The sequence below is a fragment of the Anomaloglossus baeobatrachus genome, chromosome 1 (genome assembly GCF_048569485.1).
Source record: "Anomaloglossus baeobatrachus isolate aAnoBae1 chromosome 1, aAnoBae1.hap1, whole genome shotgun sequence".
Lineage (NCBI taxonomy): Eukaryota > Metazoa > Chordata > Amphibia > Anura > Aromobatidae > Anomaloglossus > Anomaloglossus baeobatrachus.
The window spans coordinates 653914036-653938971 of NC_134353.1; the positions used below are offsets into that span (position 1 = coordinate 653914036).

Below are 24936 nucleotides of genomic sequence, written 5' to 3' on the forward strand. Positions count from 1 at the left end.
GACGCAGAACCACCTTATCCTGGTGAAAAACCAGGAAGGGGGCTTTGCATGACATCGCTGCAAGATCCGACACTCTTCGGAGTGATGTGACTGCCACTAGAAATGCCACCTTCTGCGAAAGACGTGATAAGGAGACATCTCGCAGCGGCTCGAAAGGTGGTTTCTGAAGAGCCGTTAGCACCCTGTTAAGGTCCCAGGGCTCTAGTGGACGCTTGTAAGGTGGGACTATGTAGCATACTCCTTGCAGGAACGTGCGGACCTGCGGGAGCCTGGCCAAGCGCCTTTGAAAAGAAGGGAATTTTGTTACTTACCGTAAATTCCTTTTCTTCTAGATCCAATTGGGAGACCCAGACGATTGGGTGTATAGCTACTGCCTCCGGAGGCCACACAAAGCACTACACTTAAAAGTGTAAGGCCCCTCCCCTTCTGCCTATACACCCCCCGTGGGATCACGGGCTCCTCAGTTTTAGTGCAAAAGCAAGAAGGAGGAAAGCCAATAACTGGTTTAAGAACAAATTCAATCCGAAGAACATCGGAGAACTGAACCATTTAACATGAACAACATGTGCACCCGGAAAAACAAAAATCCCTAAGACAACAGGGCGGGTGCTGGGTCTCCCAATTGGAGCTAGAAGAAAAGGAATTTACGGTAAGTAACAAAATTCCCTTCTTCTTTATCGCTCCTAATTGGGAGACCCAGACGATTGGGACGTCCAAAAGCAGTCCCTGGGTGGGTAAAATAACACCTCGTGACAGGACCGTAAAAACAGTCCCTTCCTACAGGTGGGCAACCGCCGCCTGAAGGACTTGTCTACCTAGGCTGGCGTCCGCCGAAGCGTAGGCATGCACCTGATAATGCTTGGTGAAAGTGTGCAGACTCGACCAGGTAGCCGCCTGGCACACCTGCTGAGCCGTAGCCTGGTGCCGTAATGCCCAGGACGCACCCACGGCTCTGGTAGAATGGGCTTTCAGCCCTGAGGGAACCGGAAGCCCAGCAGAACGGTAGGCATCAAGAATTGGTTCCTTGATCCACCGAGCCAAGGTGGATTTGGAAGCTTGCAACCCTTTACGCTGACCAGCGACAAGGACAAAGAGTGCATCCGAGCGGCGCAGGGGCGCCGTGCGGGAAATGTAGATTCTGAGTGCTCTCACCAGATCCAACAAATGCAAATCCTTCTCACATTGATGAACTGGATGAGGACACAAAGAGGGTAAGGAGATATCCTGATTGAGATGAAAGGGGGATACCACCTTAGGGAGAAACTCCGGAATCGGGCGCAGAACCACCTTGTCCTGGTGAATCACCAGGAAGGGAGATTTGCATGAGAGCGCTGCTAGCTCGGACACTCTCCGAAGCGAGGTGACCGCTACTAGAAAAGTCACTTTCTGTGAAAGTCGAGAAAGGGAAACATCCCTCATAGGCTCGAAAGGCGGCTTCTGGAGAGCAACTAGAACCCTGTTCAGATCCCAGGGCTCTAACGGCCGCTTGTAAGGAGGGATGATATGACAAACCCCTTGCAGGAACGTGCGTACCTGAGGAAGCCGTGCTAGTCGCTTCTGAAAAAATACAGATAGCGCGGAGACTTGGCCTTTAAGGGAGCTGAGCGACAAACCTTTTTCCAAACCGGATTGTAGAAAGGAAAGAAAAGTAGGCAATGCAAATGGCCAGGGAGAAACTCCCTGAGCAGAACACCAAGATAAGAATATCTTCCACGTCCTGTGGTAGATCTTGGCGGAGGTTGGTTTTCTAGCTTGTCTCATGGTGGCAATGACGTCTTGAGATAATCCTGAATACGCTAGGATCCAGGACTCAATGGCCACACAGTCAGGTTCAGGGCAGCAGAATTCCGATGGAAAAACGGCCCTTGAGACAGCAAGTCTGGTCGGTCTGGTAGCGCCCACGGTTGGCCTACCGTGAGATGCCACAGATCCGGGTACCACGACCTCCTCGGCCAGTCTGGACCGACGAGGATGGCGCGGCGGCAGTCGGACCTGATCTTGCGCAGCACTCTGGGCAACAGTGCCAGAGGTGGGAACACATAAGGGAGCCGGAACTGCGACCAATTTTGAACTAAGGCGTCTGCCGCCAGAGCTCGGTGATCGTGAGACCGCGCCATGAAGACTGGGACCTTGTTGTTGTGTCGGGACGCCATTAGGTCGACGTCCGGCGTCCCCCAGCGGCGACAGATCTCTTGAAACACGTCCGGGTGAAGAGACCATTCCCCTGCGTCCATACCCTGGCGACTGAGAAAATCTGCTTCCCAGTTGTCCACGCCTGGGATGTGAACTGCTGATATGGTGGATGCCGTGTCTTCCACCCACGTCAGAATTCGCCGGACTTCCTGGAAGGCTTGCCGACTGCGTGTTCCTCCTTGGTGGTTGATGTATGCCACCGCTGTGGAGTTGTCCGACTGAATTCGGATCTGCTTCCCTTCCAGCCACTGCTGGAAGGCTTGTAGGGCAAGATACACTGCTCTGATTTCCAGAACATTGATCTGAAGGGTGGACTCTTGCTGAGTCCACGTACCCTGAGCCCTGTGGTGGAGAAAAAACGCTCCCCACCCTGACAGACTCGCGTCCGTCGTGACCACCGCCCAGGATGGGGGTAGGAAGGACTTTCCCTTTGACAATGAGGTGGGAAGAAGCCACCACTGAAGAGATTCCTCTGCCGCCTGAGAAAGGGAGACGTTCCTGTCAAGGGACGTCGACTTCCCGTCCCATTGGCGTAGAATGTCCCATTGTAGTGGACGCAGATGAAACTGCGCGAAAGGGACTGCCTCCATTGCTGCTACCATCTTCCCTAGGAAGTGCATGAGGCGTCTCAAGGGGTGTGACTGGTCTTGAAGGAGGGATCGCACCCCTGTCTGTAGTGAACGCTGTTTGTCCAGCGGAAGCTTCACTATCGCTGAGAGAGTATGAAACTCCATGCCAAGATATGTCAGCGATTGGGTCGGGGTCAGATTTGACTTGGAAAAGTTGATGACCCACCCGAAACTCTGGAGAGTCTCCAGTGCAACGTCCAGGCTGTGTTGGCATGCCTCTTGAGAGGGAGCCTTGACAAGCAGATCGTCTAAGTAAGGGATCACAGAGTGTCCCTGAGAGTGCAGGACTGCTACTACTGCTGCCATGACCTTGGTGAAGGCCCGTGGGGCTGTCGCCAGACCGAAAGGCAGAGCTACGAACTGAAGGTGTTCGTCTCCTATAACGAACCGTAGAAAACGCTGATGCTCTGGAGCAATCGGCACGTGGAGATAAGCATCCTTGATGTCTAATTGATGCTAGGAAATCTCCTTGAGACATTGAGGCGATGACGGATCGGAGGGATTCCATCCGGAACCGTCTGGTTTTTACGTACTTGTTGAGAAGTTTTAGGTCCAGAACGGGACGGAAGGATCCGTCCTTTTTTGGCACCACAAACAAATTGGAGTAAAAACCGTGACCTTGCTCCTGAAGAGGAACAGAGATCACCACACCTTCTGCCTTTAGAGTGCACACCGCCTGCAGAAGAGCATCGGCTCGGTCGGGAGGCGGAGACGTTCTGAAGAATCGAGTTGGAGGACGAGAACTGAACTCTATCCTGTACCCGTGGGACAGAATGTCTCTCACCCAACGGTCTTGGACCTGTGGCAGCCAAATGTCGCCAAAGCGGGAGAGCCTGCCACCGACCGAGGATGCGGAGAGAGGAGGCCGAACGTCATGAGGAAGCCGCCTTGGTAGCGGGTCTTCCGGCTGTCTTTTTTGGGCGTGACTGAGCCCGCCAAGAATCTGAGTTCCTCTGATCCTTTTGAGTCCTTTTGGACGAGGAGAATCGGGACCTGCCCGAGCCTCGAAAGGACCGAAACCCCGACTGTCCCCTCCTCTGTTGGGGTTTGTTTTGTCTGGGCTGAGGTAAGGATGAATCCTTACCCTTGGACTGTTTGATGATTTCATCCAAGCGCTCACCAAACAGTCGGTCACCAGAAAATGGCAAACTGGTTAAACACTTTTTGGAAGCAGAATCTGCCTTCCATTCCCTTAACCACAAGGCTCTGCGTAAAACCACAGAGTTGGCGGACGCCACTGCCGTACGGCTCGTAGAGTCCAGAACCGCATTAATCGCGTAAGACGCAAATGCAGACATTTGAGAGGTTAAGGATGCCACCTGCGGCACAGATGCCCGTGTGACAGTGTCAACCTGTGTAAGACCAGCTGAAATAGCTTGGAGTGCCCATACGGCAGCGAATGCTGGAGCAAACGACGCGCCGATAGCTTCATAGATGGATTTCAACCAGAGCTCCATCTGTCTGTTAGTGGCATCTTTAAGTGCAGCCCCATCCTCCACTGCAACTATGGATCTAGCCGCAAGCCTGGAGATAGGGGGATCCACCTTGGGACACTGGGTCCAGCCTTTGACCACGTCAGGAGGAAGGGATAACATGTATCCTTAAGCCGTTTGGAGAAACGTTTATCTGGATAAGCGTGATGTTTCTGGACTGACTCTCTAAAGTCAGAGTGGTCCAGAAAAGAACTCAATTTACGCTTGGGATATCTGAAATGGAATTTCTCCTGCTGTGAAGCTGATTCCTCCACCGGAGGAGCAGGGGGAGAAATATCCAGCATTCTATTGATGGACGCTATAAGATCATTCACTATGGCGTCCCCATCCGGCGTATCCAAGTTGAGAGCAGTCTCAGGATCAGAATCCTGATCAGCTACCTCCGCCTCATCACACAGAGAGTCCTCCTGCTGGGACCCTGACCAGTGTGATGAAGTCGAGGGCCGCTCATAGCGAGCTCGCTTAGGCTGTCTGGGACTGTCGTCCGTTGCCAGAATCCCGTGTCTGGGTCTCCCAAAACTTGTCTCCCCTCTCCAGCTCAGACTACACACAGGAATGGCTGCCGGCGTTCTGTGAAGAGGGGCGGACCGTGGGCGTGCCTCAGACAAAGTGCGGGAAACTGGTGTCCCACTGTGCCCAGTGTGAGGGCTGGAGTATGTAAAGTAGACTCCAGCCCTCTGTGCTGACATTCTGCACAGCGTCCCGCCCTTCCCCTGACTGGCAGGCCTGGGGGCGGGAACGAAACGAAACTAGGCCGCAAAAGCCGGGGACTCGAGTAATAAGCGCGGCCGTCATACATGCACGGCCAGCGCGGAAGTCCCCGGCGCACCACAAGTCCCAGCCGCGCCGCAGCAAACTGACAGCAGCGGCCGGCGCGGCAGTTCCAAATACATATACTCCTTCAGCAGAGCTGTAGTGAGCAGTGGCACAAGCGTGCGCGCTGTTGTCCCCGGCGCACTAACACACCCAGCAATGCTGCAGTGTGTCTGCGTCTGTGTGGGGACACAGAGTACCTTGATGAAGCAGGGTCCTGTCCCTGACGATAGCTCCATATGCAGCAGATCCTTTCAGGGGCTGTGGATGGAGCACGGTCTCTGTGCCTGGAGACCGGTAAAATCCCACTTCACCCAGAGCCCTAAGGGGGATGGGGAAGGAAAGCAGCATGTGGCTCCAGCCTCCGTACCCGCAATGGGTACCTCAACCTTGACAAACACCGCCGACAAAAGTGGGGTGAGAAGGGAGCATGCTGGGGGCCCTATATGGGCCCTCTTTTCTTCCATCCGACAAAGTCAGCAGCTGCTGCTGACTAAACAGTGGAGCTATGCGTGGATGTCTGACCTCCTTCGCACAAAGCATGAAAACTGAGGAGCCCGTGATCCCACGGGGGGTGTATAGGCAGAAGGGGAGGGGCCTTACACTTTTAAGTGTAGTGCTTTGTGTGGCCTCCGGAGGCAGTAGCTATACACCCAATCGTCTGGGTCTCCCAATTAGGAGCGATAAATAAAATACTGAGAGCGCCGATACTTGTCCCTTGAGAGAGCTTAGTGACAAACCTTTGTCCATTCCAGATTGAAGGAAGGAAAGAAAAATGGGTAAGGCAAAAGGCCAGGGAGTAAACCCATTCACAGAGCACCAGGACAAGAATATCCGCCAAGTCCTGTAATAGATCTTGGCGGACGTTGGTTTCCTGGCTTGTCTCATAGTGTCAATGACATCCTGAGATAACCTGACTGTGTGGCCATTGAGTCCTGGCTCCTAGCATCGTCAGGGTTGAGGGCCGCAGAATTCAGATGGAAAAACGGCCCTTGTGACAGCAAGTCTGTGCGGTCTGGAAGGGCCCACGGTTGACCCACCGTGAGATGCCACAGATCCGGGTACCACGATCGCCTCGGCCAGTCTGGAGCGACGAGAATGGCGCGGCGGCAGTCGGACCTGATCTTGCGTAATACTCTGGGCAGCATCGCCAGAGGAGGAAACACATAAGGCAGTCGAAACTGCGACCAATCCTGTACTAATGCATCCGCCGCCAGAGCTCTGTGATCCTGAGATCGTGCCATGAATGCTGGGACCTTGTTGTTGTGCCGTGACGCCATGAGATCGACGTCCGGTGTTCCCCAGCGGCGACAGATCTCTCGAAACACCTCTGGGTGCAGAGACCATTCCCCCGCGTCCATGCCCTGACGACTGAGAAAATCTGCTTCCCAGTTTTCTACTCCCGGTATGTGAACTGCGGAGATGGTGGATGCTGTGGCTTCCACCCACTGCAGAATTCGCCGTACTTCCTGGAAGGCTTGACGACTGCAAGTGCCGCCCTGGTGATTGATGTAGGCGACTGCAGTGGCATTGTCCGACTGGATACGGATCTGCCTGCCCTCCAGCCACTGATGGAACGCCAATAGGGCTAGATACACTGCCCTTATCTCCAGAACATTGATCTGAAGGGAAGACTCTCTCGGAGTCCAGGTCCCCTGAGCCCTGTGGTGGAGAAACACTGCTCCCCACCCTGACAGGCTCGCGTCCGTGGTGACCACAGCCCAGGTTGGGGGCAGGAAGGATTTTCCCTGCGATAGAGAAGTGGGAAGAAGCCACCACTGAAGAGACGTCTTGGTTGCCAGGGAAAGAGAGACATTCTTGTCGAGGGAAGTCGATCTCTTGTCCCACTTGTGGAGAATGTCCCATTGGAGTGGGCGTAGATGAAATTGCGAAGGGCACTGCCTCCATCGCTGCCACCATCTTCCCTAGGAAGTGCATGAGGCGCCTCAATGGGTGTGACTGACTCTGAAGAAGAGATTGCACCCCTGCTTGCAGAGAAAGCTGTTTGTCCAGTGGTAGCTTGACTACCGCTGACTGGGTATGAAACTCCATCCCGAGGTAGGTCAATGACTGGGTCGGTGTCAACTTGGATTTTGGAAAGTTGATGATCCACCCGAACTGCTGGAGAGTCTCCAGAGCGACGGTAAGGCTGTGTTGACACGCCTCCCGAGACGGTGCCCTGACTAGGAGATCGTCTAAGTAGGGAATCACCGAGTGGCCTTGGGAGTGTAGGACCGCCACAACGGATGCCATGACTTTGGTGAAAACCCGTGGGGCTGTCGCCAGGCCGAAAGGCAATGCCACGAACTGAAGGTGTTCGTCCCCTATGGCGAAACGCAAGAAGCGCTGATGTTCGGGTGCGATCGGCACATGGAGATAAGCATCTTTGATGTCGATCGATGCGAGAAAGTCTCCCTGTGACATCGAAGCGATGACCGAGCGGAGAGATTCCATCCTGAACCGTCTGGTTCTCACATGTCTGTTGAACAGTTTGAGGTCCAGAACGGGACGGAATGAACCGTCCTTCTTTGGCACCACAAACAAGTTGGAGTAAAAGCCGCGCCCCTGTTCCTGAGGGGGGGACGGGAATCACAACTCCTTCTGTCTTCAGAGCGGCCACTGCCTGAAGAAGTGCGTCGGCCCGAGCAGGGGGGGGGGGGGAGGTTGTGAAGAAACGAGTTGGAGGACGAGAGGTGAACTCTATCCTGTAACCGTGAGACAGAATGTCTCTCACCCATCGGTCTTGAACATGTGGCCACCAGGTGTCGCAAAAGCGGGAGAGCCTGCCACCGACCGAGGATGCGGTTCGGGGATGCCAAGAGTCATGAGGAGGCCGCCTTGGAGGCAGTGCCTCCGGCAGCCTTTTGGGGGCGTGACTTAGACCGCCACGCGTAGGAGTTCCTCTGACCTTTCTCCGGCCTATTGGACGAAGAGGATTGGGACTTGGCGGAGGGGCGAAAGGACCGAAACCTCGATAATATCTTACGTTGCTGAGGTCGCTTCGGCCTGGACTGGGGTAAGGAGGAGTCCTTTCCCTTGGATTCTTTAATAATCTCATCCAATCGTTCTCCAAACAATCGGTCGCCAGAAAACGGCAAACCGGTTAGGAATCTCTTGGAAGCCGAGTCTGCCTTCCATTCGCGCAGCCACATGGCTCTGCGGACTGCCACCGAATTAGCAGATGCCACCGCTGTACGGCTAGCAGAGTCTAGGACTGCATTCATGGCGTATGAAGAAAACGCCGACGCCTGAGAAGTCAAAGACGCAACCTGCGGAGCAGAAGTACGTGTGACCACATTAATCTCGGTTAGACAAGCCGAGATAGCTTGGAGTGCCCACACGGCTGCAAAAGCCGGGGCAAAAGACGCGCCCGTGGCTTCATAGATGGATTTCACCAGGAGCTCTGCCTGTCAGTGGCATCTTTTAGCGATGAGCCATCTGCAACCGATACCACAGATCTAGCCGCCAATCTAGAGACTGGAGGATCCACCTTGGGACACTGAGCCCAACCCTTAACTACGTCAGAGGGGAAGGGGTAACGTGTGTCAGCAAGGCGCTTAGTAAAGCGCTTGTCCGGAACCGCTCTGGGTTTCTGGACAGCATCCTTGAAGTTAGAGTGGTCGAAAAACGCACTCCGTGTACGTTTGGGGAACCGAAACTGGTGTTTCTCCTGCTGAGAAGCCGAATCCTCTATAGGTGGAGGCGGGGGAGATAGATCTAACACCTGGTTGATGGACGAGATAAGATCATTTACTAAGGCGTCCCCTTCAGGTGTATCAAGGTTGAGGGCAACGTCATGGTCAGAGCCCTGAGCTGCGACCTCCGCCTCGTCCTCCAGCGAGTCCTCTAGCCGGGAATCTGAGCAGCGTGATGAATCTGAGGATTCCAAGCGGGCCCGCTTAGCTGGTCTGGGGCTGTGGTCCGTGGAGGAATCCTCCACGTGAAACATAGAGCCCACCCCGGGAGCGCGCTGCGGCGTGGACCGAGAGGGACCTGGAGGCGCCGATCCAACAGTGTCCTGGGTCTGTGTAAGGACCGGTCTGGACTGCAAGGCTTCTAGCAGCTTGGCAGACCATTTGTCCATAGACTTAGCCATGGATTGTGAAAGTGACTCAGAGCTTCTCAGCAAAAACTGCAAACTCTGTCCCTGCCGCCTGGACAGTGGTAGCATGGGGGTCTACCTGAGCCGAGGGGCCCACAAGTGGTCGCGGCTCTGGCTGAGTCAGTGTAACAGGGGTCGAGCATTGCTCACAGTGAGGGTAGGTGGAAGCCGCAGGCAACATAGCCCCACAAGAGGTACAGGTCGCAAAGAAACCCTTTGCCTTAGCGCTCTTGCTCCTTGTGGACGACATGCTGTTGTGTCCCAGGAGAGTGATCACAGAGGGTATAAGGGAAGAGTATACAGCCCGGCCGAACAGAGAGATATATATAATATATATATATATATATATATATATAAGGATATATAATACGTATCTATTCAGGCAACCCAGGGGGACCAGCACCGGATGACCGGTGTGGCTTACCGACCGCTAAAAAGCGGCGTGTGTGTCCTCCAGATTCCCTGCTCCAGGTCTCCCAGCGGTGAAGAGCTCTTTCCTGATGATTCTCCAGCGCAGAATGTCTGAAAAAAATGGCTGCTGGAGCTCTCATAGGGGGAGTGGAGCGGTGGGCGGCACCAGGAAAAAGTGCGGGAATCTGGGGTCCCTATTGTGATCAAAGAGGGGGGAGGAAGCATACAGGATGCTCCGGCCCTCACTGCCGACGTCAGGACGGCTGTCCCGCCCCTACCCTGACAGACAGGTCCGGGGGCGGGAGTCTTGCCAGTAGGCCGCAACTGAAGCCGGGGACTAAATTTATGACCACGGCCGACAAGCAGCCGCGGTCAGCGCGGAAGTCCCCCGGCTTTCACGGATCAGCAGCCGCTGTGTGTCCCAGGCAGCGTCCGGTCGGCTGTCCCGCCCCTACCCTGACAGACAGGTCCGGGGGCGAGATTTTGCAAGTAGGCCGCAACTGAAGCCGGGGACTAAATTTATGACCGCGGCCGACAAGCAGGCGCGGTCAGCGCGGAAGTCCCCCGGCTTTCACGGATCAGCAGCCGCTGTGTGTCCCAGGCAGCGTCCGGTCGGCTGTCCCGCCCCTACCCTGACAGACAGGTCCGGGGGCGAGATTTTGCAAGTAGGCCGCAACTGAAGCCGGGGACTAAATTTATGACCGCGGCCGACAAACAGGCGCGGTCGGCGCGGAAGTCCCCCGGCTTTCACGGCCTAGCAGCCCTTGCAGCGTCCGGGTGCCAGGCGCTCCATGAACCGTCCCCATGGGGACACAGAGTACCTGACAGATGCAGGGCCCGGTCCCTGATGAAGAAAATACTCCGGTCCGGCAGATTCCACACAGGGGCTGCGGAGGGAGCACGGTCCCAGTACCTGGATGACCGCTCAGGATCCCACTTCTCCCAGAGCCCCCAAGGGATGGTGAAGGAAATACGGCATGAGGCTCCGGCCGTCGTACCCGCAATGGGTACCTCAACCTTAACAGCACCGCCGACGTAGTGGGGTGAGAAGGGAGCATGCCGGGGGCCCCATGGGAGCCCTCTTTTCTTCCAACCGATAACATCAGCAGCTGCTGCTGACTAAAATGGGAATGCATGAGTGGATGTGTGCCTCCTTCCACACAAAGCATAAAACTGGGGAGCCCGTGAGGCACGGGAGGGTGTATAGGCAGAGGGGAGGGGTTACACTTTTGAGTGTAATACTTTGTGTGGCCTCCGGAGGCAGAAGCTATACACCCAATTGTCTGGGTCTCCCAATGGAGCGACAAAGAAAAATACCCTAACAAGATCCTATAGCCCGTTCACTCCTATATTCTCCAACCCTGAATTTCCGCAGATGAGCTTGGTAGAGGGGTTTCTTCGGTGGCATAAAAGCTCAGACCTTTGGGTTGGCCATTTTCAAAGGGAACGCACATACCTTCTTTAGCGGAACTTCAGGCTCTGGACCATCCCCCCAAGAAATTATCATGGCTTGAGTATGGGCAGCTGTGGTCCTTTCTGGAGAGGTGGAGGGAGGGCGGCACTCCTTCCCAGTACTGCCTATACCATTTGAAAGTTTATTTCTTCAGGATTCGCCACCCTCCCATCTGATCTATGGTTTTCTTAATCAGACCTTTAACTTTTTCAAGCCTGACTATATTCAGGTCTCTGAAAAGTATTTGGGAGTCACTTTTTCAGTGGAAGATAAACAAAAAGCCTTTGTTTACCCTCACAAAATGTCGGTTGCAGGATATGATCAGGAACGAAACTACAAGATTCTGGCGCGGTGGTTTCTATGCCCAACTAAAATTCACAAGTTATTCCCTTCTGTTCCAGACTCATGCTGGCGTTATGTAGCTGTAAAGGGAACAATGTCCCACATCTGTTGAGAGTGTAGCAAAATAAGGCCTTTTTGGGACACAATATTCAGGACACACGCTAATATAACGGGAGTTCAAATTCAGTCCTCCCCCCAGGTGGCTATCTTATCTATGTTGCTGAACTGCATCGGAACTCAGAAGTTTGGTCTTCTTAGATTTTGTCCCATAGCGGCAAGATCGGTTATCCCCAGGTATTGGCATAAACCAGATACCCCACATGCGGAGGAGTGGCTCAAAGAGTTCTCACACATCGACCTCACGGAGGAACTCTCTGCTAAGGTCAGTGACACCAACGACAACTATATCAAAATTTGGCAGCCCTGGAGACACCTGACTTCTCAATGATACTTACATGACTTGGAGCTCCCAGGCCCGCTGGTGTTTCTTCATAGTACCTTCTTTTCCATGCTCTTTTTTTCTTCTTCCTTCTTCTCTGTCCTACCTCTCTGCTCTGCCTTCTCTTCCCCCTCTGGTGATTTTTTTTTTCCTGTCTTCCCTTTTTCCCCCTCCCCACCTAGTCACCATGAAGGGGCAGACTGAGGAGAGTTATATCACGTTATCTGATGGGTTAGGCGCAGGGACTTCTGCAGATCCGAGAAGTAGAATACGTATATTTGCCAACCCCTTCTCTCATTTGAGACAACTGGATATTTAAAATTTTAATCAATAGAAGGTGCTAACGCCAAATATCTATATGTGAGGATGGAAAAACAAACTTCTTTGTTGCATTAACATTGGCCAGAGAGCATTCAAGGAACACTTGTTTTCTAGTAATTGGCCAATTAAAACAGGCTGCCAATCACGCAATGAATGAGCAAAACAATTACTCGTCAGGTGAAATTCTTTTTTTAAGCAAGCCTAAAAATGATTAAACATTCTTAGCACCACATTGTCCTGTGTGAATAAAACTGTGTGCTGCCAAAAACAATGAGGCCACGTGCACACGTTCAGATTTTGGTAAGTTTTTTACCTCAGTATTTATATGCCAAAATCAAGACTGGAACATTCAGAGGAAACATTATGAAACACATGTACTACTTCTGCATTTTTTTCCCCAATCCTGATTTCAGATAACAAATACTGGAGTCAGAATAATGCCCCTCACTACTCAATGTGTACACGTGTGCCAAAAAAATTATGTGCAGTATTGTGTTGTGTGCATGTGAAGTTGAGTCAATAACTGTTATATAACCGGCGCATGGGCTGATCAACAGACATTTAGTGACACGAGTTGGCAAATGTAAATGCACCCTAACATTACCACCACTGTACAATAGTAGAAAATCAATGCCTTCATTACAATACCAAATACCAAACACCAGTTAAATTGATTTCTGATGTGTGCAGATAAAAAGAAATTTGCCTAATGCATAACTATTTGTAGACATGAAAAATACTCACGAGTTTGTGTGAAGATATTCGAAGGTCAACTGAGCACGGTTTAAACTACTATAGTTTGTAAAGGCCATAACTGCAGCCCAATCGTGACAAAAATGCCTAAATATAACAATCTGTCAATTGCTGGCTTATGTTTATGACACACTGAACTCTATGGCTTGATGAATGCTTTCTGTAGCTGGCAATGTTAATTGCTCGTGCGTCACGCTGTGGTCTAGACCAATTACATAATGGACGATTACAGTGGCATCACTTTCTTGGTATCTGCAAAGAATAAAAAAAAAAAAAAACGTTACCAATAATTATTTTATAATTTGCCAACTTCATGAAATGGTAGAAAATCTATAGAAGGCCCCGTGCACACGTTGAGTATTTGGTGAGTTTTTACCTCAGTATTTGTAAACCAGAATGGGTAATAAATACAGAAGTGGTGACCGCGTTTCTACTATACTTTTCCTTACACTGTTCCACTCCTGGTCTTGGCTTACTTCTACTGGAGGTAAAAAAAAAACCTCAGCAAACACGCAATGTGTGCACATGGCCTTAATGGAGCTGTGCAAACCCTTTTCAGGTAATGATCTACCAGGTATTATGCACGTCCACTGTTCAGTAGTGATGTGTCGGTCGCAAACGATCCGACACAAAGATCCGGCTCCCTGCTGTGACTGACAGGAGCCGGATCACCAAAGTAAGCCCCTAAAATCGCTAAACGGTTCTTTTCGCCGCTGAAACCCCACCCACCCGTGTCTAAACACCACCCACTCCACGATCTAATTGGTCCCTCGTAAGTGGGCAGGGTTTTAACGGCATCACTATAATCTTAAATATGTGTTCACATTGGGGTGAACACATTTAATAAGTAGCAGAGAATGATCCAAATGAGCCGGCTCTTTTTGGTGAGCGGAGCCATGGGAACCGGATCACCAAAAAGAGCCGGACTGCCCATCACTACTGTTCAGTAACCGACGAATGCCCAATACTTGTGAGGGTCACCTCAGAAAATGACCCCCTCCCCCGAGTGTCTCAATACCTGAGATGTGGCAATGTACAACCCACAATATCCTAGTCACAGGACTACATTGCACATATTACATTAGTGATAGCCTCCCAATCTAGTAATTAAGCCTTTTTCAATCCAACTGTTAAACAGCATGAGAGCTGGAAAATAACTGAGCACATGTGCCTGTGGGTGAAGCACTCCCACCTCACACTTAGCAGGGCTGCCACAGGTAAGCTAGCAAGCAATCCTACAGAGTCACTAACCTCTAGGTAGAGGCTAGATCGGAGTTGATTTTTTGAGGTGGGAGGAGTGATTTCATGAAATCATGATGTCACCGGAAAAGGCGGGGCCTCCTCAGTGCCGTGCAGATCTGTGGGCGGGAAGCGGCAGTGCTTGGACTCCTCAGTGCAGAGCGGAGGATCCTGACCCTGAGGTGGAGAAGAGTCAGCGTTTCCTCATTAGTTATAGCTCTGGGGTCTCAGCCTGGATGTTGGGGGCACAGAGCAGTGTCTCCTGTCTGTGTTGGGGGCTGCAGCTCGTGTATGTCTCAGGCTTCAATAAGGTAAGTGTCTTATGGGGGGTTACACGGAGCAGGGGATGATACTGTACGTTTAGGGGGGCTCGCACTGGCCGGGGGGCGACGCTGCACGTTTGGGGGGGCTCGCACTGGCCGGGGGGCGACGCTGCACGTTTGGGGGGATGGCACCGGCCGGGTTGGTGATGCTGCACGTTTGGGGGGGCTCGCACTGGCCGGGGGGCGACGCTGCACGTTTGGGGGGGGCTCGCACTGGCCGGGGGGCGATGCTGCACGTTTGGGGGGGGCTCGCAATGGCCGCGGTGCGACGCTGCACGTTTGGGGAGCTCGCACTGGCCGGGGGGATGATGCTGTACGTTTGGGGGGGCTCGCACTGGCCGGGGGGCGACGCTGCACGTTTGGGGGGGGGCTCGCACTGGCCGGGGGGCGACGCTGCACGTTTGGGGGGGGCTCACACTGGCCGGGGGGATGATGCTGTACGTTTGGGGGGGCTCGCACTGGCCGGGTGGATGACGCTGTACGTTTGGAGGGGTTCGCACTAGCCGGGGGGCGACGCTTCACGTTTGGGGGGGATGGCACTGGCCGGGGGGGGCGACGCTGCACGTTTGGGGGGGATGGCACTGGCCGGGGGGGGCGACGCTGCACGTTTGGGGTGGCTCGCACTGGCCGGGGGGCGACGCTGCACGTTTGGGGGGGCTCGCACTGGCCGGGGGGGATGACGCTGTACGTTTTGGGGGGGCTCGCACTGGCCGGGGGGATGACGCTGTACGTTTTGGGGGGGCTCGCACTGGCCGGGGGGATGACGCTGTACGTTTTGGGGGGGCTCACACTGGCCGGGGGGATGATGCTGCACGTTTGGGGGGGGCTCGCACTGGCCGGGGGGCGACGCTGCACGTTTGGGGGGATGGCACTGGCCGCGGTGCGACGCTGCACGTTTGGGGGGGCTCACACTGGCCGGGGGGATGATGCTGTACGTTTAGGGGGGCTCGCACTGGCCGGGGGGTGACGCTGCACGTTTGGGGGGGCTCGCACTGGCTGGGGGGTGACGCTGCACGTTTGGGGGGGCTCGCACTGGCCGGGGGGCGACGCTGCACGTTTGGGGGGGGCTCGCACTGGCCGGAGGGCGATGCTGCACGTTTGGGGGGGCTCGTACTGGCCGCGGTGCGACGCTGCACGTTTGGGGGGGGCTCGCACTGGCCGGGGGGCGATGCTGCACGTTTGGGGGGATGGCACTGGCCGGGTTGGTGACGCTGCACGTTTGGGGGGGCTCGCACTGGCCGGGGGCGATGCTGCACGTTTGGGGGGGCTCGCACTGGCCGGGGGCGATGCTGCACGTTTGGGGGGGCTCGCACTGGCCGGGGGCGATGCTGCACGTTTGGGGGGGCTCGCACTGGCCGCGGTGCGACGCTGCACGTTTGGGGGGGGCTCGCACTGGCCGGGGTGCGACGCTGCACGTTTGGGGGGGCTCGCACTGGCCGGGGTGCGACGCTGCACGTTTGGGGGGGATGGCACTGGCCGGGGGGCAACGCTGCACGTTTGGGGTGGCTCGCACTGGCCGGTGGGCGACGCTGTACGTTTGGGGGGGGCTCGCACTGGCCGGGGGGCGACGCTGCACGTTTGGGGGGATGGCACTGGCCGGGTTGGTGACGCTGCACGTTTGGGGGGGCTCGCACTGGCCGGGGGGCTCGCACTGGCCGGGGGGCGACGCTGCACGTTTGGGGGGGCTCGCACTGGCCGGGGGGCGACGCTGCACGTTTGGGGGGGCTCGCACTAGCCGGGGGGAAGACACTGTACATTTGGGGAGGCTCGCACTGGCCGGGGTGATGATGCTGCACGTTTGGGGGGGGCTCGCACTGGCCGGGGGGTGAGGCTGCATGTTTGGGGGGCTCGCACTGGCCAGGGGGGGAGGCTGCATGTTTGGGGGGCTCGCACTGGCCAGGGGGTGAGGCTGCATGTTTGGGGGGGCTCGCACTGGCCGGGGGGATACGCTGCAAGTTTGGGGTGGCTCGCATTGCCCGGGGGGATGACGCTGTACGTTTGGGGGTGCTCGCACTAGCCGGGGGGGGCGACGCTGCACGTTTGGGGTGGCTCGCACTGGCCGGGGGGCGACGCTGCACGTTTGGGGGGGCTCGCACTGGCCGGGGGGATGATGCTGTACGTTTGGGGGGGCTCGCACTGGCCGGGGGGATGACGCTGTACATTTGGGGAGGCTCGCACTGGCCGGGGGGATGATGCTGCACGTTTGGGGGGGCTCGCACTGGCCGGGGGGCGACGCTGCACGTTTGGGGGGGGCTTGCACTGGCCGGGGGGCGATGCTGCACGTTTGGGAAATGGCACTGGCCGGGTTGGTGATGCTGCACGTTTGGGGGGGCTCGCACTGGCCGGGGGGCGACGCTGCACGTTTGGGGGGGGCTCGCACTGGCCGGGGGACGACGCTGCACGTTTGGGGGGATGGCACTGGCCGGGTTGGTGACGCTGCACGTTTGGGGGGCTCGCACTGGCCGGGGGCGATGCTGCACGTTTGGGGGGGGGATCGCAGGGGACGAAGCTGCAGGTTTTGGGGGGGTTCGCACTGAGCACGGGACGACGCTGAATGTTTGGGGGCTCGCACTGGGCAGGGGGTGACGCTGCACGTTTGGGGGGGCTCGTACTGGGCAGGGGGCGATGCTGCACGTTTGGGGGGGATCGCACTGGGCAGGGGGTGACGCTGCACGTTTTGGGGGGGATCGCACTGGGCAGGGGGATGATGCTGCACGTTTGGGGGGGCTCGCACTGGCCGGGGGGCGACGCTGCACGTTTGGGGGGGCACGCACTGGCCGGGGGGCGACGCTGCACGTTTGGGGGGGCTCGCACTGGCCGCGGTGCGACGCTGCACGTTTGGGGGGGCTCGCAGTGGGCAGGGGGTGACGCTGCATGTTTGGGGGGCTTGCAGTGGCCAGGGGGCGACGCTTCACGTTTGGGGGGGGGGGGGGCTGGCACTGGGCAGGGGGCGACGCTTCACGTTTGGGGGGGGGGCTGGCACTGGGCAGGGTGCGACGCTGCACGTTTGGGGGGGCTGGCACTGGGCAGGGGGCGACGCTGGACGCTTGGGGGGCTCGCAGTGGCCAGGGGGTGACGCTGCATGTTTGGGGGGCTCGCAGTGGCCAGGGGGTGACGCTGCATGTTTGGTGGGCTCGCAGTGGCCAGGGGGTGACGCTGCACGTTTGGTGGGCTCGCAGTGGCCAGGGGGTGACGCTGCACGTTTGTGGGGCTCGCAGTGGCCAGGGGGTGACGCTGCATGTTTGGGGGGCTCGCAGTTGCTAGGGGGTGACGCTGCATGTTTGGGGGAATCGCAGTGGCCAGGGGGTGACGCTGCATGTTTAAGGGGGGGGGCTCGCGGAGGGCGACGCTGCACGTTTGGGGGGTTCTCGCGGGGCAGTTCTGCTTGTTGTTGTGGGCTCTCGCGGGGCAGTGGTGCTTGTTGTTGTGGGCTCTCGCGGGGCAGTGGTGCTTGTTGTTGTGCGCTCTCGCGGGGCAGTGGTGCTTGTTGTTGTGCGCTCTCGCGGGGCATTGGTGTGTGTTGTTGTGCGCTCTCGCGGGGCATTGGTGTGTGTTGTTGTGCGCTCTCGCGGGGCATTGGTGTGTGTTGTTGTGCGCTCTCGCGGGGCATTGGTGCGTGTTGTTGTGCGCTCTCGCGGGGCATTGGTGCGTGTTGTTGTGCGCTCTCGCGGGGCAGTGGTGCGTGTTGTTGTGCGCTCTCGCGGGGCAGTGGTGCGTGTTGTGGGGGCTCTCGCGGGGCAGTGGTGCGTGTTGTGGGGGCTCTCGCGGGGCAGTGGTGCGTGTTGTGGGGGCTCTCGCGGGGCAGTGGTGCGTGTTGTGGGGGCTCTCGCGGGGCAGTGGTGCGTGTTGTGGGGGCTCTCGCGGGGCAGTGGTGCGTGTTGTGGGGGCTCTCGCGGGGCAGTGGTGCGTGTTGTGGGGGCTCTCGCGGGGCAGTGGTGCGTGTTGTGGGGGCTCTCGCGGGGCAGTGGTGCGTGTTGTGGGGGCTCTCGCGGGGCAGTGGTGCGTGTTGTGGGGGCTCTCGCGGGGCAGTGGTGCGTGTTGTGGGGGCTCTCGCGGGGCCTCTCTCCCTGCGAGCCACCCCCCCCCCGACGTGCAGCCTCTCTCTCCCTGCGAGCCACCCCCCCGACGTGCAGCCTCTCTCTCCCTGCGAGCCACCCCCCCGACGTGCAGCCTCTCTCTCCCTGCGAGCCACCCCCCCGACGTGCAGCCTCTCTCTCCCTGCGAGCCACCCCCCCGACGTGCAGCCTCTCTCTCCCTGCGAGCCCCCCCCGCCCGACGTGCAGCCTCTCTCTCCCTGCGAGCCCCCCCCGCCCGACGTGCAGCCTCTCTCTCCCTGCGAGCCCCCCCCCGCCCGACGTGCAGCCTCTCTCTCCCTGCGAGCCCCCCCCCGCCCGACGTGCAGCCTCTCTCTCCCTGCAAGCCCCCCCCGCCCGACGTGCAGCCTCTCTCTCCCTGCAAGCCCCCCCCCCCCCGACGTGCAGCCTCTCTCTCCCTGCGAGCCCCCCCCCCCCCGACGTGCAGTCTCTCTCTTGGGGGCGCACTGGGCAGGGGGTGACGCTGCACGTTTGGTGGGGGCAAAGAGGGGCCCTGTGTGTGTGTGTGTGTGTGGGGCCGTGTGTGTGTGTGTGGGGCCGTGTGTGTGTGTGTGTGGGGCCGTGTGTGTGTGTGTGTGGGGCCGTGTGTGTGTGTGTGTGGGGCCGTGTGTGTGTGTGTGTGGGGCCGTGTGTGTGTGTGTGTGGGGCCGTGTGTGTGTGTGTGTGGGGCCGTGTGTGTGTGTGTGTGTGGGGCCGTGTGTGTGTGTGTGTGGGGCCGTGTGTGTGTGTGTGTGGGGCCGTGTGTGTGTGTGTGTGGGGCCGTGTGTGTGTGTGTGGGGCCGTGTGTGTGTGTGTGTGGGGCCGTGTGTGTGTGTGTGTGGGGCCGTGTGTGTGTGTGTGTGGGGCCGTGTGTGTGTGTGTGGGGCCGTGTGTGTGTGTGTGGGGCCGTGTGTGTGTGTGTGGGGCCGTGTGTGTGTGTGTGGGGCCGTGTGTGTGTGTGTGTGTGGGGCCGTGTGTGTGTGTGTGTGGGGCCGTGTGTGTGTGTGTGGGGCCGTGTGTGTGTGTGTGTGGGGCCGTGTGTGTGTGGGGCCGTGTGTGTGTGTGTGGGGCCGTGTGTGTGTGTGTGTGTGGGGCCGTGTGTGTGTGTGTGGGGCCGTGTGTGTGTGTGTGGGGCCGTGTGTGTGGGGCCGTGTGTGTGGGGCCGTGTGTGTGTGTGTGGGGCCGTGTGTGTGTGTGTGGGGCCGTGTGTGTGTGTGTGGGGCCGTGTGTGTGTGTGTGGGGCCGTGTGTGTGTGTGTGGGGCCGTGTGTGTGTGTGTGGGGCCGTGTGTGTGTGTGTGGGGCCGTGTGTGTGTGTGTGGGGCCGTGTGTGTGTGTGTGGGGCCGTGTGTGTGTGTGTGGGGCCGTGTGTGTGTGTGTGGGGCCGTGTGTGTGTGTGGGGCCGTGTGTGTGTGTGGGGCCGTGTGTGTGTGTGGGGCCGTGTGTGTGTGTGGGGCCGTGTGTGTGTGTGGGGCCGTGTGTGTGTGTGGGGGCCGTGTGTGTGTGTGGGGGCCGTGTGTGTGTGGGGCCGTGTGGGGCCGTGTGTGTGTGGGGCCGTGTGTGTGTGGGGCCGTGTGTGTGTGGGGCCGTGTGTGTGTGTGTGGGGCCGTGTGTGTGTGGGGCCGTGTGGGGCCGTGTGTGTGTGGGGCCGTGTGTGTGTGGGGCCGTGTGTGTGTGGGGCCGTGTGTGTGTGGGGCCGTGTGTGTGTGTGGGGCCGTGTGTGTGTGTGGGGCCGTGTGTGTGTGTGGGGCCGTGTGTGTGTGTGGGGCCGTGTGTGTGTGTGGGGCCGTGTGTGTGTGTGGGGCCGTGTGTGTGTGTGGGGCCGTGTGTGTGTGTGGGGCCGTGTGTGTGTGTGGGGCCGTGTGTGTGTGTGGGGCCGTGTGTGTGTGTGGGGCCGTGTGTGTGTGTGGGGGCCGTGTGTGTGTGTGTGGGGCCGTGTGTGTGTGTGGGGCCGTGTGTGTGTGTGGGGCCGTGTGTGTGTGTGGGGCCGTGTGTGTGTGTGGGGCCGTGTGTGTGTGTGGGGCCGTGTGTGTGTGTGGGGCCGTGTGTGTGTGTGGGGCCGTGTGTGTGTGTGGGGCCGTGTGTGTGTGTGTGGGGCCGTGTGTGTGTGTGGGGCCGTGTGTGTGTGTGTGGGGCCGTGTGTGTGTGTGTGGGGCCGTGTGTGTGTGTGTGTGGGGCCGTGTGTGTGTGGGGCCGTGTGTGTGTGGGGCCGTGTGTGTGTGGGGCCGTGTGTGTGTGTGTGTGGGGCCGTGTGTGTGTGTGTGTGGGGCCGTGTGTGTGTGTGTGTGGGGCCGTGTGTGTGTGTGTGTGGGGCCGTGTGTGTGTGTGTGTGGGGCCGTGTGTGTGTGTGTGTGGGGCCGTGTGTGTGTGTGTGTGTGGGGCCGTGTGTGTGTGTGTGTGGGGCCGTGTGTGTGTGTGTGTGTGGGGCCGTGTGTGTGTGGGGCCGTGTGTGTGTGGGGCCGTGTGTGTGTGTGTGTGTGTGGGGCCGTGTGTGTGTGTGGGGCCGTGTGTGTGTGTGTGTGGGGCCGTGTGTGTGTGTGTGTGGGGCCGTGTGTGTGTGTGTGTGGGGCCGTGTGCGTGTGTGTGTGTGTGTGGGGCCGTGTGTGTGTGTGTGTGGGGCCGTGTGTGTGTGGGGCCGTGTGTGTGTGGGGCCGTGTGTGTGTGTGTGTGGGGCCGTGTGTGTGTGTGTGTGGGGCCGTGTGTGTGTGGGGCCGTGTGTGTGTGGGGCCGTGTGTGTGTGGGGCCGTGTGTGTGTGGGGCCGTGTGTGTGTGTGTGTGTGTGTGTGGGGCCGTGTGTGTGTGGGGCCGTGTGTGTGTGGGGCCGTGTGTGTGTGGGGCCGTGTGTGTGTGGGGCCGTGTGTGTGTGGGGCCGTGTGTGTGTGGGGCCGTGTGTGTGTGTGTGGGGCCGTGTGTGTGTGTGTGTGGGGCCGTGTGTGTGTGTGTGTGGGGCCGTGTGTGTGTGTGTGGGGCCGTGTGTGTGTGTGTGGGGCCGTGTGTGTGTGTGTGGGGCCGTGTGTGTGTGTGTGTGGGGCCGTGTGTGTGTGTGTGTGGGGCCGTGTGTGTGTGTGTGTGGGGCCGTGTGTGTGTGTGTGTGGGGCCGTGTGTGTGTGTGTGTGTGTGTGTGTGTGGGGCCGTGTGTGTGTGTGTGTGTGTGTGTGTGTGTGTGTGTGTGTGTGTGTGTGGGGCCGTGTGTGTGTGTGTGTGTGGGGCCGTGTGTGTGTGGGGCCGTGTGTGTGTGGGGCCGTGTGTGTGTGTGTGGGGCCGTGTGTGTGTGTGTGGGGCCGTGTGTGTGTGTGTGGGGCCGTGTGTGTGTGTGTGGGGCCGTGTGTGTGTGTGTGGGGCCGTGTGTGGGGCCGTGTGTGTGTGTGTGTGGGGCCGTGTGTGGGGCCGTGTGTGTGTGTGTGTGTGTGTGTGGGGCCGTGTGTGTGTGTGTGTGTGTGTGTGGGGCCGTGTGTGTGTGTGTGTGTGTGGGGCCGTGTGTGTGTGTGTGTGTGTGTGTGTGGGGGCCGTGTGTGTGTGTGTGTGTGTGTGTGGGGCCGTGTGTGTGTGTGTGTGTGTGTGTGTGGGGCCGTGTGTGTGTGTGTGGGGCCGTGTGTGTGTGTGTGTGTGTGGGGCCGTGTGTGTGTGTGTGTGTGTGTGGGGCCGTGTGTGTGTGTGGGGCCGTGTGTGGCCGTGTGTGTGTGTGTGTGTGTGTGGGGCCGTGTGTGTGTGTGTGTGTGTGTGGGGGCCGTGTGTGGCCGTGTGTGTGTGTGTGTGTGTGTGGGGCCGTGTGTGTGTGTGTGTGTGTGTGGGGCCGTGTGTGGCCGTGTGTGTGTGTGTGTGTGTGTGTGTGTGTGTGGGGCCGTGTGTGTGTGTGTGTGTGTGTGTGGGGGGCCGTGTGTGTGTGTGTGTGTGTGTGTGTGTGTGGGGGGGCCGTGTGTGTGTGTGGGGGGCCGTGTGTGTGTGTGTGTGTGTGTGTGGGGGGCCGTGTGTGTGTGTGTGTGTGTGTGTGGGGGGCAGTGTGTGTGTGTGTGTGGGGGGCAGTGTGTGTGTGTGTGTGTGGGGCAGTGTGTGTGTGTGTGTGGCAGTGTGTGTGTGTGTGTGTGTGTGTGTGTGTGTGTGGGGCAGTGTGTGTGTGTGTGGGGCCGTGTGTGTGTTGGGTGGGGCTCGCAGGGAGAGAGGCTGCACGTTGGGTGGGGGGGAGAGGCTGCATGTTGGGGGGGGGGAGGATGCAGGGGGAGAGAGGCTGCACGTTGGGGGGGGAGCTTGCAGGGGGGGAAGAGGCTGCATGTTGGGGGGGGAGCTTGCAGGGGGGGGAAGAGGCTGCACGTTGGGGGGGGGGGGGGAGCTTGCAGGGGGAAAGAGGCTGCATGTTGAGGGGAGAGAGGCTGCACGTTGGGGGGGGGAGCTTGCAGGGGGGAAGAGGCTGCATGTTGGGGGGGGGGAGCTTGTTGGGGGGGGGGGGGAGCTTGCAGGGGGAAAGAGGCTGCACGTTGGGGGGGGGGGAGCTTGCAGGGGGAGAGAGGCTGCACGTTGGGGGGGGGGAGCTTGCAGGGGGAGAGAGGCTGCACGTTGGGGGGTGGAGTTTGCAGGGGGAGAGAGGCTGCACGTTGGGGGGTGGAGTTTGCAGGGGGAGAGAGGCTGCACGTTGGGGGGGGGGGGGAGCTTGCAGGGGGAGAGAGGCTGCACGTTGGGGGGGGGGGAGCTTGCAGGGGGAAAGAGGCTGCACGTTGGGGGGGGGGGAGCTTGCAGGGGGAGAGAGGCTGCACTTTGGGGGAGAGAGGCTACACGTTGGGGGGGGGGAGCTTGCAGGGGGAGAGAGGCTGCACGTTGGGGGGGGAGGCTGCACGTTGGGGGTGGAGCTTGCAGGGGGAAAGAGGCTGCACGTGGGGGCCGAGCTTGCAGGGGGAGGGAGGCTGCACGTGGGGGGGCTCGTGCTGGGCAGGGGGCCGTGTTGCACTTTGTGGGAGGTGTGCTATTAATCTTCTCCCTTTGTTTTTCTAACACAGTTTGTGACTACTGGCATCTGGGTGTAATTGCCCCCCGTCGTCCCACCTTAGAGACTGAGAGAACAGTGTGGTCTAATGCACATCACACCTCCTGTGTCCTCCAATGTATTCAACAAGAGGATTTTTATGGTAAATGGAGAAATACAATTTTTACACCTAAAACGCACGGGACTCCGATACAAAAGATTTTTTTTCTTTCATTGTTGCCAATGTCCAACATGGCTTTATTCTACGTATTAATTTGTAAAGTTGATTGTTACAGTGTATATTTGTATCCCCGACCTTCTGTCTCCCCCTCCCTAATTACCCTGTAGACTGTAGCCCCCGAGAGCAGGGTCTGCGCCCCTCTGTACCCGTCTGTCAGTGTTATATATTTGTATCCCCGACCTTCTGTCTCCTCCCCATTATCCTGTAGACTGTAAGCCCCTGAGGGCAGGGTCCGCTCCCCTCTGTACCAGTCTGTCAGTGTTATATATTTGTATCCCCGACCTTCTGTCTCCTCCCCTTTACCCTGTAGACTGTAAGCCCCTGAGGGCAGGGTCCGCTCCCCTCTGTACCAGTCTGTCAGGATTGGTTTATTCACTGTAATTTATATCTGTATTTTTAATTGATATACTTATTTTAATAAAACTGTTCTAGAAGTTTGGGCTGAATGTTCATTTCTATAATGATAAAGCTCGGTGTAGTCGAACATTAGTGAGCAGTCACTGCCGGTCGGGCTGCGGTCACAGTGTTGTAGGTAGTTTCCAAAACATCTGTCCTCACATGTAGACCCACAGTAAACTGATCAGATCTCGCTGACAATTTATTTTCTGTCTTTAGCAGACCCCTGATCCTCTCTCACGCCCCCCATTTATTAGGCCCCAGTCCTGTTTCACCGTGTTTCCCTCCTTTGGTGGCAACATAACTCCATGAGGCTCACACCGCCTGATTCCGGTCATATGGGGCGAAATGTTTTTTTTTTTTCTTTAAATTTAAAGGGACGTAAGTTGCTTTTTGCTGAGCGTCTGAAGCTGTTGCCACCACTGTTCCATAGGACGGGCTCTGGCAGAGGTGACACTACATATTTTACAGAGGGGTAACAATACTTCTTAGAAATTTTGAGAAGTATTTTTAGCCGCTGAGGAGAACATCATAATTTGCAGCAACTCAAAATGATAGTACATACAGTAGATGGGTATCTATAAGGCCCCTTTCAGATGTCCGTGTTTAAACAGGTGCAAGCCACACGTACCAGTATGGTTGTCCATGTGGTACCGGTAAAAAAAAAAGTAAGATACTGAAATGAATGTTTTTTGGTTTTGTTTTTTTTTTTTTTTTTTTTTTTTTTTTTGTTTAATGTGGAAAGCCTGAAAAATTAAAGATA

General features: G+C 57.6%; 1 protein-coding gene and 1 long non-coding RNA gene across 6 annotated transcripts in view; one reads left to right on the top strand and one right to left on the bottom strand.

Annotated features, from left to right (window-relative positions):
• Positions 1 to 24936, bottom strand: part of MORC2 (MORC family CW-type zinc finger 2) — a 384344-nt gene that overhangs the window by 335010 nt on the left and 24398 nt on the right. For 4 of the 5 annotated variants that reach the window (XM_075319941.1, XM_075319943.1, XM_075319942.1 and 1 more), the window contains one exon: positions 12941 to 13201. The exons of the other annotated variant lie outside the window; for it this stretch is intronic. In XM_075319941.1, the coding sequence (XP_075176056.1) occupies positions 12941 to 13008 (68 nt within the window). In that variant the 5' untranslated portion in view covers positions 13009 to 13201. The remainder of the gene's footprint in view (positions 1 to 12940; positions 13202 to 24936) is intronic. 5 annotated transcript variants of the gene reach the window in all.
• LOC142297221 (uncharacterized) lies at positions 14212 to 24211 on the top strand. The gene is made up of 2 exons (XR_012751742.1): positions 14212 to 14499; positions 23571 to 24211. It is a non-coding gene; the product is annotated as an uncharacterized LOC142297221 (long non-coding RNA).